The sequence below is a fragment of the Rhinichthys klamathensis genome, unplaced genomic scaffold (assembly GCF_029890125.1).
Source record: "Rhinichthys klamathensis goyatoka isolate OS25496 unplaced genomic scaffold, OSU_Roscu_1.1 h1tg000407l_1, whole genome shotgun sequence".
Classification (NCBI taxonomy): Eukaryota; Metazoa; Chordata; class Actinopteri; order Cypriniformes; family Leuciscidae; genus Rhinichthys; species Rhinichthys klamathensis.
In genome coordinates, this window is record NW_026606908.1 from 975,233 (window position 1) to 990,660 (window position 15,428).

Consider the following 15,428-nt stretch of genomic DNA (forward strand, 5'->3'; position numbering starts at 1 on the left):
AGCACATTCCGCCTAATTGTTCCACACCTCACCCACCTCTTTCTCTCTCTCTCTCTCTCTCTCTCTCTCTCTCTCTCTCTCTCTCTCTCTCTCTCTCTCTCTCTCTCTCTCTCTCTCTCTCTCTCTCTGCCTCTACAGGGCTTCTTCCGCAGAAGTCAGTCCTCCAGCGTGCAGTACTCGTGCTCCAGGCAGAGCAACTGCCCCATCGACCGCGCCAGCCGTAACCGCTGCCAGAGCTGCCGCCTCAAAAAATGTGTCGCTCAGGGGATGAGCCGCGATGGTCAGAAAGGATGGATGGATGGATGGATGGAAGAATGGATGGATGGATGAATTCAGTTTTGATACTCATTTTATGCATGAATGCAATAATTAATTGTAGTGATGTTTTCTCGTCTCCCTCAGCGGTGAAGTTTGGCCGCATGTCCAAGCGTCAGAGAGACTCGCTGTTTGCAGAAGTCGAGAGACATCGACAACAGCAGCGTCTTCAGGCCAACTCAGTCCAAGAGCCTCAGTCTCTCCCAGCCTACCGATCCGGCAAAGAGCCCAGAGAACAGACATCACATCTCATCCCGCCTCTACCTCAAGCCTACCCTTATTCTGTTGAGCCTGAACTGCCAGGCTGCCCACCAGAGGTACATCCATACCTGGAGTGTCGCATAGGCGAGGCCCAGGCTCAGAGTCTGGCCTACAGGGTTTCCCACAGGAGAGGTGAGAGCAACAGCTTGTCAGCAGGTAGAGGTGAGAAATTCTCCAAAAATAATTGTATTTAACACTGATGGAATTACTTTTTCGGTCACACTTTATATTAGGTGGCCTTAACTACTATGTACTTAACCATTTGATACAATATACTTAAATATGAACGATATGATGTCGTTGCATCGTAATTACATTTAAAGTACTTGCATTTAATTAACATTTGTTAATTTTACCCTAACTGTAACCCAAACCCTTACTCCAAAATCTAACTCTAAAGGCCAATTCACACTACACCGGCAGACGCAGACCAACGATGACAGTCAACAGATTACAGTATGTCACTTCACAGACAAGAGCTGACAAACGGCAACAGACACCAACAGGGGTAACACAATGATCCGACAAAACCAAACGAAGTGTCTGTTCCCATTGGTTTTTGTTTGTTGGTGCAGTGTGAATTGGCCTAATCCACTATTCCTAACCCTAAAGCCTGCGACGGTCCACTCACTGTCATCAGGAGGGTCCGCAGAAGTTTTAATCATTCTTTCTTTCTTTCTTTTTTATTTATAGAGCATATTTAAAAACGGCCATTGGCCGACCAAAGTGCTGTACACAGAGAAAATAGAGCTAATAGAAATTAGTAACACAAGTAATACTAAACACAATTTAAAACAGAACAATCATTATAAGCTAAAAGCAACAGCTTGTCATCAGGAGGGTCCACAGACATCCACTCACACTGTCTGCGTACAGCCCAATTCTTGTGTCCGCACAGATGGTGTGTGTACAACAGTGCATGTGTGAGTGACTTGAGCGCTTGTAAACAAAGTCCACTAGATAGTGCACACGCGCCAAACGCATCTTTCCACACTCACGGCCAAAGGAGTGTATTTTGAAAGGCAACGGAACGGAACATGGAAAGTAGACCCGGCCCTTAATCCTACACTATTAATCCTAAGTTCACACAAAACGCGTTTTTCCATTCCACTGCACTACTTTTCCATAGTTTTTTTATGTAAACGTGCTAGCCGGACATGTTTGACCGTTGCGCTCGCACCATTATTTCGAAAAGCAACCATACCTCAAACTCACTAGCAATAATTGTGTGAATTTCCCAAGGTAAAATTTAAATACACAGTGCATAGTCTTTTAGGTACATAGTAGTTAAGGCTACCCTAATTTCAATTGTGACCTCATTTTCATCTAGAAATCTCATAAGATATTGTGTTTTATCATTTTCTCTTTTCTATCTTTCAGGATTTGACTCTACAAGGTCTACACCAGAGACTATTCTGAACATGAGCGGCAGTGAAATGGGGTTTCGTCCTTTTGACCCTGAGAGCTCGTTCTTTTCCTATCCGACCTCTCTGCACATAGGTGAGAACCGCAAGCAGTTTAGCACATTTTTAAAATGTCATGTGTGCTATGTGGTGGAATGAAGTGGTTTAATAGGGTTAGGAGTTGAACTATGTTGTGTCGGAATGTCGTGCATTCAGATTAACGTGTCTCTTTTTGTGTGATTTTTGACAGAGGAGCTCTCTGCAAGTATCGTACGTTCTCACAGAGAGACGACTCAGTATCGACCGGAGGAACTGCAGGCTCTCAGATGGAAGGTCTTCAGCAGGGAGGAGATCCATGCTTACCAGAGCAAAGTATATGTCCTCTACTCTTCTATAACTAGCAAAACTGTAAATCCCAAAGTATACATCTGTTTTTTTACATGCGCGCTAAATGCCAATTCGCACCAACAGACACTTCATCGGGTTTTGTCGGATCAGTGTGTTACCCCGGTCGGTGTCTGTTGCTGCTGGTCAGCTCTTTTTTCGCCCATTAAACACGTTGAATCTGAATTTTTTGGCTTGGGGAATGTCTGAGAAGTGAAGTACTGTAATCTGGTGATTGTCCACATTGGTTGGCGTCTGTCAGTGCAGTGTGAATTGGACTCAAGCGTCCAGTATCTGTGCTATTTCTCTCCAGTCATGACCAATAAAATATCTTTGTACTCATTTAAAATTGAGTTGTATCTCTTAACCACAGTTAAATGTGGCTGTCCATCGTTGTTGCTGTCTCATCAGTTTTTTTTCAGCTGTGGAACAATGAGCTGTGTACACGTGACAACTAACGAACACATAAAACTGAATTATACTTTGGGCTTTACTGTGATGACCATGTGAAACACTGTAGCATTAGTCACACATTCCTCTTTCTGATCTAAGATAGAAGAAAAAATTACCAATTGTGAAAAATTATCAATCTCGCAATTACGAGAAATAAAATGGCAGTTGTAAAATATAAAGTCACAATAACAAGAAAAAAAGTTACAATGAAGATACATAATTTCACAATTGTGAAAAATAGTTGCACATCTTTTTTAACATTAAGGCCCCGATATACTTCAAGCTAAATCGAAGAATGAATGAGTGTGATGCCATTTCAAACAAAATCTGGTCAAACTACGTGTTTTGAGTTTGTTTAGAAACTTGCAAACTTTTTATTAAACTTCAAGCCGACTGTAACACTTATTGGCATTGCAATTGGTCTATGACGATTATGCAATATGTGGGTATGCTCTGAGGCTATGAAATGTTTTTCATTTAATTTCTTCGCTCAGTGTCCAGATCAGACAAGAGTAAAAACATGAATACACTGGAGTGCCGAATTGCAAACACATCCACATCTCTGTGATCGCTCATGCACAGCCTTTACAGATTTGGAGATGGCCTGGAATTCCTGGAAATTTCTGCCATTTTGTTGTGTGTTTTTTGTTTTATTAAGAAAATAGCATGCATCACATATTTAAATACTAATACCAACAGCATTGACATCGGGATGTTTGCAAACAGTGTAACATTTTAAATTCTTTTTAACCCCTGGGTAAAGAATGAAGAACTCTGCAGTGAGAATATCAGGCCTTATGACTTCATTCAAAAACACCAGCCAAACTTTTGACTTGTATTGTGTGCAACACAGTCCCTCCCTTCTCACTCTATCTCTCTGTCCTCTGTCTGTAGTCGGTGGATGAGATGTGGCAGCACTGTGCGGTGAGGTTGACCGATGCCGTTCAGTATGTGGTGGAATTTGCTAAACGTATCCCAGGATTCCGTCAGCTTTGTCAGAATGATCAAATTGCTCTCCTCAAGAGTGGTGAGATATATCTTTCTTAAAAACATAATAGTTAATTGATTAAGACTGGTAAGGTTTACAGCAGCTCAATTCTCATCTCTCTCTCATGTTTTCATCTCTCAAAAACTACATTCATTCTCTCTTTCTTATTAGGGTCAATGGAAGTGGTTCTGGTTCGGATGAGTCGGATGTTTAACACAGAAAACAACACAGTATTTTTTGACGGCAAATTTGCAGGAACAGAACTTTTCAAATCTCTCGGTGAGTTAAAGGAATATTTTGGTCTACAGCGATCACCCTTAGACTTCCAGTCTAAGAGCATGATTTGTCGGCATGTTTTTACAAACCTGTATTTAATCATATTTGTCTAATCCCTAAAATATGTACATTTAAGGATACATAAAAATAAAAAAAAGACTACAAGAATATCCTTAAGTTTGAATTGAATGTAATGTTTTTGGACATTTGATTGCATGTTAATTGCAATTAAATGGAACATGTTGTTTTTATATATATATATATATATTTATATTAAATGCAACTACCTTAACTTTAGAGTGCTATTTTGACCCAATTACGAACGCCATTCATACAGTTCAGAAGTTCACTGAACATCATACAGTTCAGCTCACTTAGCACGTCGTTCGTGGTTTGATTAGTCGAGACTGTTTTCCAAGGATGGCTCCTGTCTGTTTACACGAAGTGGACTATCTTTATCTTTATCTTCTTATTAAACGGTCTGTACACTTACAAAGTTCTCAATGCTTCGTTTTGCATGTAGGGACCCTCATGAAAAGTGTGCCATGAAAGTGTGCTCTGTTTAAGTACACTTATTTGGCCTTTTATTTCATTCATATCATATTATACGCAAGTATGGCTTTTTAAAAATATACTTTTAAGATGTTATACACTACAAGTGCACATTCAATACAATTGAGTGCATTTCTCTTACAAAAAGGATATTATTCAGTTTTTTTAATCTATTATCAATCATTTTACACCTTTGCTTTTGTGTCCGTTTGTTCTTCAGCGTGTAGCGATCTAATAGCTGCTGTATTTGACTTTGCTCACAATCTGTGTGCGCTGAGACTGACTGAACAGCAGATGGCAGTGTTCACTGCACTGGTCCTCATCAATGCAGGTGAGCACAGTAAAACTGCAGAAATTCTGACTTTAAAGTACAATTGGCTTAATTTCTCGTTCTTTCTCTACATTTTTGAGTAGATCGACCATGTCTGGAAGACAGAGAAAGAGTGCAGAAAGTAAGGAGAGATGTGGAGCTTGCCCTTAGTCACATCATGCACAGAGACAATCAGGAGAGTCTGCTGCATAAGGTAAAAGAGATGGAGAAAAAGACAGGATTTCAAGGCAGAAAGTGCGGAATTATATTGGCTGGAATGGATTTTAACTGGTAATGTTGTGTTTTTGTATGATTCCAGCTGTATCAAAGAGTGCCGGTGTTGAAGTCTCTGTGTACGCTGCATATTGAGAAACTGCGATGGTTTCGGCAGCTTTACCCTCTCACGGTGCATTCCCTCTTCCCTCCGCTATACAAAGAGCTGTTCGGCTCTGACACGGATATACAGTCCTTGACTACTCACTAAACACACACAGACACACGAACAACGTTACTTATAAAAGTGTATGCAATCAAGATCTAAATATATTTACCAGCTAAAGAAGTTAAATATATTTTTGTAACAGGAAATAATTTTAACAGAAGCATGTAGTATTTTGTGCAAATTCTCTTCTGTAGGCCGAAGCAAAATATTACTACGAATGCTATTCAGTTTGAGTATTCTTAAACTCGTTTATGTCTGAGGATATATTTTAATGTTTTTGAAGTTTTTGATGACCTCGGTGGTCTTGATCCTAGCTGGTATAAAGGAGCATTAGCTCTGATCATTAGAATGTAATTTTTTATAGAGATTTTGATACTAGCAAATGCCAGATTACAAATGTTGAGCATCATTGTTCTTTGTCAAAATACTTTCCCTGAGCTGACTTGATATTTGAACTGATGGCATCAGGCGGTCATTTAGAAACTATGGATGATTTTCAAGTTTCATCTACAACATTAGAATCCCATTATCTCCTCTCGTTTGATTTCTCGGGCAGTACAGAGACATGCCACTTAAAAAATAGCCTATTACATTATTGCATTAATTTAAATATGATCATCTATTATGTGTTAGCTTTTTTGTACTTCCTGTTAAAGCTTGTTTTAGTGCTTGTGATTCTCATCTTTCATTCATTTCACGTGGATTTGAGAAGAACTTGTTGATTTTGTTCTTGAACTCACCATTCCCTTCAAATAGACCATCTTAAGTTGCGTTATTCAGTCTTTGGTCATAGATGATTTTCTCTGTTTATTCAGTCAGCTGAATAATTATTATACAGCACTTGTAGATTTGACAGTGTTTATGCTCAAGGGTCTAAAAATGTATAGAGTTCTTCTATGAAATAAATCAAATATAATGCGCTTATTCATTATGCTTGTGTAGAAAATATATTGATCACAATTCTATTGTGTTTCAATTGCACAGTTTCTGTTCTTGTTGTATTTTTATGTCAGCTTTAACTTATCACTCACACAGTTAATGAAACCTGCATTGTTTGGGGTTTTGTTTTGTTTAAAGCATAAATCCTTGCTTGCTATTGTGTTGTGCTGCTTTGCGGAGAAGACCTCAAATAAACCTCTGAAAAAGTGTAAAGGGTGGGAATGTATTCAGGAAAAATATGCACTGGTTTTCCATTCCTGACTTTGAATTTCATGATTGTGGGCAAAGTTGCTCTGAAATCGTCTTATTTACTCATCTGACTGGCACAGATGTTATACAACCCTTTGCTGTTGTTGTTTTCTTGCATGTTTATGGAGCCCATGAAAATGTTGTTTGTTAGAATTACTCCAGCCCAGCCCAACAATACAAATGTTGCAACAATTCTCATAAAAAGAAAACTAAGTTCATCTGGTTTTCATCGGGTTTACATGCAGGATCATCTGAGTCACAGCAGACCAGAAAGGCTTTGTCATACACAAAAACACACTGGGGTGAAATTATTTCCACTTACAATGACCTCAGGGGAACTGAGAAAAGTTATTTTCAGTTTCTGGAAAAATTATGTTAATTTTTTATTGGCACAAATCGGATCCCTTATTAATGGTTTATCTGAGAATACCTGAGATTAAAGCAAATAGCAGATTGCAAATCTCAAAGCATATTTTCTTAGCAGAGTGTGTTCGGGAGGGGGAAACGGCATCCTTGAAATGACGGCATCAGGCATTAACTTAATTTTAATTAACTTGACGATTTTTCAACTTCCTTTAAAACATTAGCATCCTTCTGTTTTCCTTGTATTTAGAAAAACCTCCCTAATATGTTCCTCTCAAGTTTTCTTCCTCTTTCTAACAGTGACTCAGCCGGGGGAGTCAAGCTCCGGGATGCAGAATATATATATATATATTATATATATATATATATATAATTCTTGTCTAAAAGCTAAACAGTAACTAATAATATATAGTGTGTTTCTACTTTATTTTTCCTGCAATCCCATTAAAGCTTGTCTAGGCACATGTAATCCTCCTTGACAATACAAATGGGTTTGACTAGAATGCGTTGCTCCCTGACTGTGTAATGTATCATTGAACTCCCATTATATGTAGACAGATTAGGGTCAGGGTAAAATATTTGTTGTATAATCACCGTCTTATTCAGTCTTGAGTCACGGGTGAATTGCACTATGAATTTAATCAGTTATGGTAGGTTTTTGATTTTCTATTGTTTCTAATATTTGTAACCCTCAGCATTTTTTTATTATGTTCAATTGACATTTTAATTTGTAAATTAATTTTACTGTACATTAATAACTGTATTCACCAAAAGTAATGTGCATTTCCCTTCAGAGACCGAAAGTTTCAATCTTTTACTTCTGTTTTTAACTGACTCATCTTGCTGACACAGAGTTTTGCTTCATACAGCCCTTTGTTTATTTTAATTTGTGTCATATCTATCTATCTATCTATCTATCTATCTATCTATCTATCTATCTATCTATCTATCTATCTATCTATCTATCTATCTATCTATCTGTCTGTCTGTCTGTTCGTCCGTCTGTCTATCTATCTGTCTGTCTGTCTGTTAGTCCGTCTGTCTATCTGTCTGTCTGTCTGTCCGTCTGTCTATCTTTCTGTCTGTCTATCTATCTGTCTCTGTCTGTCTATCCGTCCGTCCGTCCATCTGTCTGTCTGTCCGTCCATCTGTCTGTCCGTCCGTCCGTCCATCTGTCAGTCAGTCCGTCTGTCTATCTATCTGTCTTTCTGTCCATCTGTGCCTATCTATATGTCTGTCCGTCTGTCCATCTGTCTGTCCATCTGTCTGCCTATCTGTCTGTCTGTCTGTCCATCTGTCTGCCTATCTGTCTGTCTGTCTGTCCATCTGTCTGCCCATCTATCTATCTGTCTGTCCATCTGTCTGCCTATCTATCTGTCTGTCTGTCCATCTGTCTGCCTATCTGTCTGTCTGTCCATCTGTCTGTCTGTCCATCTGTCTGCCTATCTATCTATCTGTCTGTCTGTCTGTCTGTTCTTCAGATTATTCAAATATTATTCATACTAAGAAAGTGGTTCTATTAAGAACTGTTCAATAAGGTTATTTGGGGAAACATTCAATTGCCAATTCTATTGCATCGTTTTGATCGGTCTATCTAGCTGTCTGTCTGTCTGTTTGTTGATCTAATAAAATATGTTATATGTACCGCATGTAAAATGCATCAAATATGGAGCAGACCGAAACTGGATTTATTTCCCAGGCCCTCAGTGTTGCATATAATTCTCATGGCTGTGTTTATATTGATATTATGTGTCCAAGGGAAACAAAGCAGTGGCTGACTCACAGAAAGACACAACAACATAAGAAATACCAGCACAGACTGGCAATCACTGCTGGAACAAGGTTGTTACCATCAGCAATGTCGTGTTAGGTAATGTTAGACTGAATCTGGGCCAGCTCTGAGGTTTATGAGAATCCAATGTTTCTTTTGCACATTTCCACATCTGAGACATCCCTGTCAGCCAAAACATAATAAAATGACTTTTATTATTATTATTATTTCTTATTCAGACCTCGTTATAGAGTAGCCTAAACTGTACAGACTGGTACTTAAAACACAACTACTCAAAAAACTGTTAAATAACATATAATTACTTGAATAAGAGTAACAAAGTATTCAGTTAATATAATACTAGCTTGTTGACCAAGTGGATATGATGCTTACAATTCAATGACCATAGACTGACTCAATTATTAACATGTATTCATTTTATAATCATTAACCCCGTAAACCCTGACATGAAATATTTAATCTAGTTTTTTTTAAATGGAACAGTTTAAAGAACCTTACACAAAATCTTAATAAAAAGATTACATATGTGTTTTTGTTGAGGCCGCGTGACGTGAGAGCGGCGCGAGGCCGGTGGCGTGAGTGGTAATGAGCGACACCTGTGAGACGCACCGGTCTCGCATCTCTCACGGAGGAGCGGAAGCATAAAGGAGGAGCGACGACCGTGAAGATGGAGAGAGGAACAGGCCTTATTTTATGTTGTGTTTTGTTTCTGTGGCCAGCAGTCGTCCGTGAGGGGCTGCTGGCTTTACTTTCATTTTGTATTTGTTTATTTTATTATTAAAGTGTTGAATGTTCACCGGTTCCCGCCTCCTTCTTCCCATAACATCTGAACCCCGTTACAAAAATACGCCTACATTTTATTCAGAGGCCCAACCTGGGCAAAAATATGCAATTTGGTGCAGTTGCTGGTATTTATATGGCCAAAAAGAAAGATAAAATTCTGACAACTTTCATTGTAAATCAAAGAGATTATAGCAGACATTTTAAAATGCATTTTTTTAATATCGATTGTCACTCTATATCTCCCAATAATATGTCTTAGTAAGATGATATTTAAATGCTTAGTTTTATGAAATCTAGTTTGTAATGGAAAACATATTGTAAATGTAATGCAATTCATGGATGATTGAGAAATGTACAAATAATCATAATCAATAAACATTCCTCCAAACTTGATGTACCATATTTGATACAATGTAACATGATTTTTCAACAAACAAAAAAATAAGAATGGATAATCAATCTTCAACGCAGTACATGTTTATCTTAAAATATTACTAACAATAAAAAATGTATTCTCACATTTACTTAAAAATCATTAAAGATTTCACAGCAAAAAGGCATGTATACCAAGACCTGAAAGTGGACAGTTTTAGAATTATACTAAAAGGCATATATATATATATAAATATATATCATTTTTTATATATATCATAAACTATCAATCAGATTAATGTGGAAGATTGTGTACAACAGGTTTTTCAGCAACGTTTTTTTTTTTTCATGTTGATAATTTAAAGGCCTTATAAATGTGTATCAAACATAGACCTTATAGGGTCACTTAAGAGATTCATTGATTTTGATTGTTTTGTTTATACTGTTGGCAAATCTCTTTAAAGATTGAATTTTAAAACAGAATATCTGATATTAAACCAGTTATAACGTATCTATACAAATATACTGCATAAATATATACAATAAAAAATGATTTCACAATGTTTAGAAGTTCGGTTAAAATAAGAATGACAAACTTGTTAGACAGGATTTCAAGGAATTAGAGACTTAACCCATCACATCTCACACCACCCAGAATGCATTCAAGATATGACAACCCAACCCTGGTACGGGAAAAGGCTTGTGTCTGTGAACTAGAATATATCAACAAATGGATTTTTCACCTGCTGATTGTGATACAGTAAGTGTGAGGTGGATGATGACCAATAGGGAGAGCAGGGCTAGATGTACACAGGGTAGTTGTCTATGTTGGGTTGGGGGTATAGGGGGGTGAGTGCGTCCGAAACTTACTGTAAAACCTAACAGTAATATGTACTAAATAGAATTGAGTTCACTGTACTCAAATATTACTGAAACTTGAATGACTGAAACAGAACTCAAACTGAATGAGTTATAGAACATTTCTAGGTCCCAGAAAGATAATTGAATAATACTTGTATAATTAAGTGATGATTGATGCATTAGTGATGCATTAGTGACTGCTGTTAACAAGCAGAATCACTGAAGAAAAGAGACAAACAAGAACTACAACTGACTTTCAGCCACAGCCTTAGATGGAATCAACTGAAGATGTTACATCTCTGAAGATCTCAGGAGGATTAAACAACTCCACAAACAGCATTACCAGCTTCACTTTTTATTAACCAGTTTGACTTTATTACTGCCATTCGTCTACAGAAGTTCTTATTAGAATTAACAGAGGTTTAGAAGTTGATGATTTGAGTTTTGTTTAAGGTCACCATGATGGAGATCAGCGTTTGCTTTAGTTGTGCTCTTGTCCCTTGACTTTTGCATACAAGTTTTTCTTTGGTTGCTGTAACTGAGTGTTTATAAAACAAATATGTTATGGCACAAAGGTCAAGGAAAAGTATGAATGGGTGTTGATTGTTAGAGAATCGTGATGACAATCATCATTTAGTGACTTGATTCACTGATCTCATTCAGAGACTAATCTCTGAATAAAAGGGCAACATTACATTTGTTTTATTCAAAACTGTGATTCTACAAGTGTCAGCACTGTTGTGAGCATCAGATATTATGAAAGACTTTACAAAGAGTTTGTGCAGAAAAAGTTTCACAGAAAATGTATTGAATTACCAAGACTCACACAGACATCAAGAATCATCATATAAATCTCAACAATGGTGACCATAAAAAAAAACGACTCATGCTGCAATGCATGCTGGGTACTAGCATTATACAAAACTTATCCATGGCTCCTAGTATGAATCATTTTTTAATGGTCACCATTGTTGAGATTCATATGATGATTCTTGATGTCTGTAAGTAAGCATGATACCATAGAGATTTTTAAAATCTGATTGTCACAACAATGGATCTTACAGTAGAATCGCAGTTCTATTATAATGTGTAATACATCACCTGTTTTTTCAGAGATTAGGCTCTGAAAAGATCAGGGAATCAAGTCACTAATTGATGATTTTCATCATCAAAACACAACCATCGACACATGATCATATTTCCTTTTGGCTTTTGTGCTACAACAAATGTGTTTTATAAACACTCAGTTTCAGCAGCCAGAGAAAATCTGGTGTTATAAAGTCAAGGGTCAAGAGCCCAACTAAAGCAAACACTGACCACTATCATGGTGTCTTTAAATGAAACAATACATCATCATCATCTAAGCCTCTGTTCATTCTCAATAACAAGTTCTGTAGATGTCTGACAGAAATAAAGTCAATCTGGTCAGTAATAAATTAAGCTGGTAATGCTGTTTGTGGAGTTGTTTAATCCTCCTCTGCTGAGATCTTCAGAGATTTAATGTCGTCTTTTATCTTCATTTGATTTCATCTAAGGCTGTGGCTGATGACAGTTGTAGTTCTTGTGTTTCTCTTTCCTTCTGTGATTCTGCTTGTTAACAGCAGGTGTTCATCACTAATGCTCAATAATCACTTAATTAATCACTTAAAGGTGCCATATGTAAAAATTGAGGTAAAAATATCCAACAAATGAGCTCCACGTATCAAAAGAATGAGAAGAAATAAATGCAATGATGTCATTAAAAAAATGACAAGTTATAGTGCTGCCGAGATATAAACCTGAATTAGCATGCTAAATTACTAGCCCCAGCCCGGCCGGTGTCATAATACCAGTTTCGGCCATGGGAGGCGGTATGCGGGCAACATACATAACCACCAGCCAAACTCCAATACACGAATAACTCGCACGGCTTGTGGGCGTACTTGAACCTGATGTCAATCGCGTCTATATGAGACCGGCCTTTATAATTTAGTGTTGAGATGTTGTTCATTGAGTCTCTAATCTCTAAAAATCTCCAAATGAACTGCGGTCTTACGATCGTGTCAATTGATTTGATTAATATGCGCGAGGGAGAGAGAGAGCAGGAGGACAGCGCTCGTGTTGTTTGAAGACGTGAGAGTGCGCGCGCGCGCGCGGCCGGGGCGCTCTCTCTCTCTCTCTGCTCGTTATGCGCCCTGTCAAGCGCAGCTGCAGCAGTCATTCTATTCGGTTGTTAAGTCTGACGTCACGCGTGACGTTTAGCCTCTTCCGGGCCCAAGCGCTCCGCTCGTCCACTCCAGATCCTAGACTAAATAAACCCTTTTCTTAAGGGCTTTTTTTGCTTCAGTGCCAGTGGGTGTTACTAGGGATTAAGGGATAGCACCCACTGGCGCCAAAGTTTCTTCATTCGTTTAAGATTTGTAACTTACCTTATCAACTGCAGCCATTTTCTCTTATCTTTCTCGTCACAGGGAAAGCGGTAGAATGACAGTTGAATGTCACTTGTTTTTTAACTCCGATCTATTTAAACAACACGGGAACACGTTAAAACTCGGGCGAAAGCGGTAGGTAGGTAGAGAGGACCCGGCCTTTGGACCCGGAAACAGTATTATCGGAGAGTGGTTACGTCACGACTTAACAACCGGATAGGCTATGTGCACAAGCGTAATTTCGAACTTCCGCTATTGTCAGAAGTCGGCATGTCAGTTTCCGGTTTACGGCTGTTCATCCGCATCCGCTATAAACGAGCAAGATGAGTGCTGCTGTTGTACGAAAAAAAGAGTTGTTAAACACATCTAAGTTTCTAAGAACTGTAGGTGGATCTATCATCTAACGCCCGTTTCACACGCGCGCTATAGTGCTTTCACATATGATGCGTTTGCAGTGAATAACTGATCCGCGGCTGTACCACAAACACATACTTACTTTTTTTTTTTTTCGCGTCGTCCAAAATGTCTATTTTGTGCAGCCACTGCGCACGAAGGTTGGTGTTTTTCGGGAAGCGGTGGAAGCTCAAATGGCTGTTAGCGACTTGAAGCAGAGCAAATAAGTGGCACACAGCAGTGCTCCTAACGCATCATGTTAACAGGTTAGGGCTTTCACTTTTCACACCGTTCCAGATGCGGCACGTATAACAGCAGTGATCGTTTCTGCACCGAATCTATTTCTGCTGTGCTGCATTAAAGTGACACCGCATGTTTCGTGGTCAAAATGCACAAAGATTGACCTGAAAATGTAGTAATTTCCCCATAAATGCGTTTCATTAAATAAAATGTAGTAATCTCACCATAAATGCATTTAATATACCGGTACTACTATCATCTGAAGACTGTGAAGACCGGGGTAAATCAAGGAAAACTACAATTAAGGCGACATAATGAACAACACTCGTCTCATTCGTGGAGGTGGAAAAACAAGTTCTTTGTGACATGCAAGATCTATTGTAGGCTATTACAATTTAAATGCAAAAGAAAAGGCATGTGAGTCGGCTGTTTTTGCCAATTTTAAGTTTTAATTTAAAATATTTGCCATTTTAATATAGTAAATTTGACCACTTGCTTGAGCAACTTAATATAAGTAATGCATGGAATAATAGCCCTAACTTGCGTTGTTTAAATTGTGTTTAAACGTGCATACGTCCATTAAAGAGTGTGTACAAAGAGAATCGCAATGCTGACAACTTTTTTTGAAATAAAAGTTGCAGCACAACTTCTGGATTTTAAATAAAAATAGTAAGTATGTGTTTGTGGTACAGCCGCGGATCAGTTATTCACTGCAAACGCATCATATGTGAAAGCACTATAGCGCGCGTGTGAAACGGGCGTTAGATGATAGATCCACCTACAGTTCTTAGAAACTTAGATGTGTTTAACAACTCTTTTTTTCGTACAACAGCAGCACTCATCTTGTTCGTTTATAGCGGATGCGGATGAACAGCCGTAAACCGGAAACTGACATGCCGACTTCTGACAATAGCGGAAGTTCGAAATTACGCTTGTGCACATAGCCTATTCTACATCACTCACCGATCAAAATAGGCTTTGGTGGGACAAAGCGGACGATTTGACGGTTTTAGAAGATTAACAACCCGAAACTAAAAAACAGACTAGAGTAGGCCAACTTTCTGGAGGTATACTGCCCCCATCTGGTTTGGAATATGTGGATTTTGAATTGATTTTTTTACACAAGGCACCTTTAATTCTTGACTGCAATGTATATCTACTTTTAGTGAACTCAACTGAAATAATTTCAGAGTACTCATAACTATTGGTTTCTAAAATTAAAATAATTAAGGCAATCAGTGTCCTCAAATGTAATGAGTTATCTTAACTTATTGTATTTGACTTTGTGTGTGATATTCTGAGCTAGCAGTAACTGCAAGTGCTCTGAGTTCATTTAAAGTTTGTGATTTCACTGTTTTTACTCAATATAGTGAAGTTTCAGCTATATAAAGTATTTAAATGCAGTGTAAAGTTTAATTGTGTAATTTTAATTATTAAGAAATATCATTGTTTTAGTGGACTCGATTAAAATAAGTTCAATGTACTCATAACTATTGTCTTTATAAACTTAATTGAATTGAGGCAATCGGTTTCCTCAAATGAAATGAGTTAGCTTAACTTGTTGGGTTTTACAGTGTGCCTCACTGGCAATGACTTTGCAGGCAGCGTTTGCACACAAAGGTTCCTCACGAAACTGATTTCAGA

The 15,428-nt window shown here is 38.1% G+C and overlaps 1 protein-coding gene across 3 annotated transcripts in view; it reads left to right on the top strand.

The window, feature by feature from the left end:
- The window catches only part of rorc (RAR-related orphan receptor C), a 39,818-nt gene extending 33,239 nt beyond the window's left edge, over window positions 1–6,579 (top strand). For 2 of the 3 annotated variants that reach the window (XM_056234873.1, XM_056234875.1), the window contains 9 exons: window positions 139–280; window positions 403–738; window positions 1,957–2,076; window positions 2,230–2,351; window positions 3,711–3,843; window positions 3,976–4,083; window positions 4,853–4,963; window positions 5,047–5,156; window positions 5,262–6,579. In XM_056234873.1, the coding sequence (XP_056090848.1) occupies window positions 139–280; window positions 403–738; window positions 1,957–2,076; window positions 2,230–2,351; window positions 3,711–3,843; window positions 3,976–4,083; window positions 4,853–4,963; window positions 5,047–5,156; window positions 5,262–5,426 (1,347 nt within the window). In that variant the 3' untranslated portion in view covers window positions 5,427–6,579. The remainder of the gene's footprint in view (window positions 1–138; window positions 281–402; window positions 739–1,956; window positions 2,077–2,229; window positions 2,352–3,710; window positions 3,844–3,975; window positions 4,084–4,852; window positions 4,964–5,046; window positions 5,157–5,261) is intronic. The other variant, XM_056234874.1, reaches the window with a different exon arrangement.
- Window positions 6,580–15,428: the final 8,849 nt, after the last annotated feature.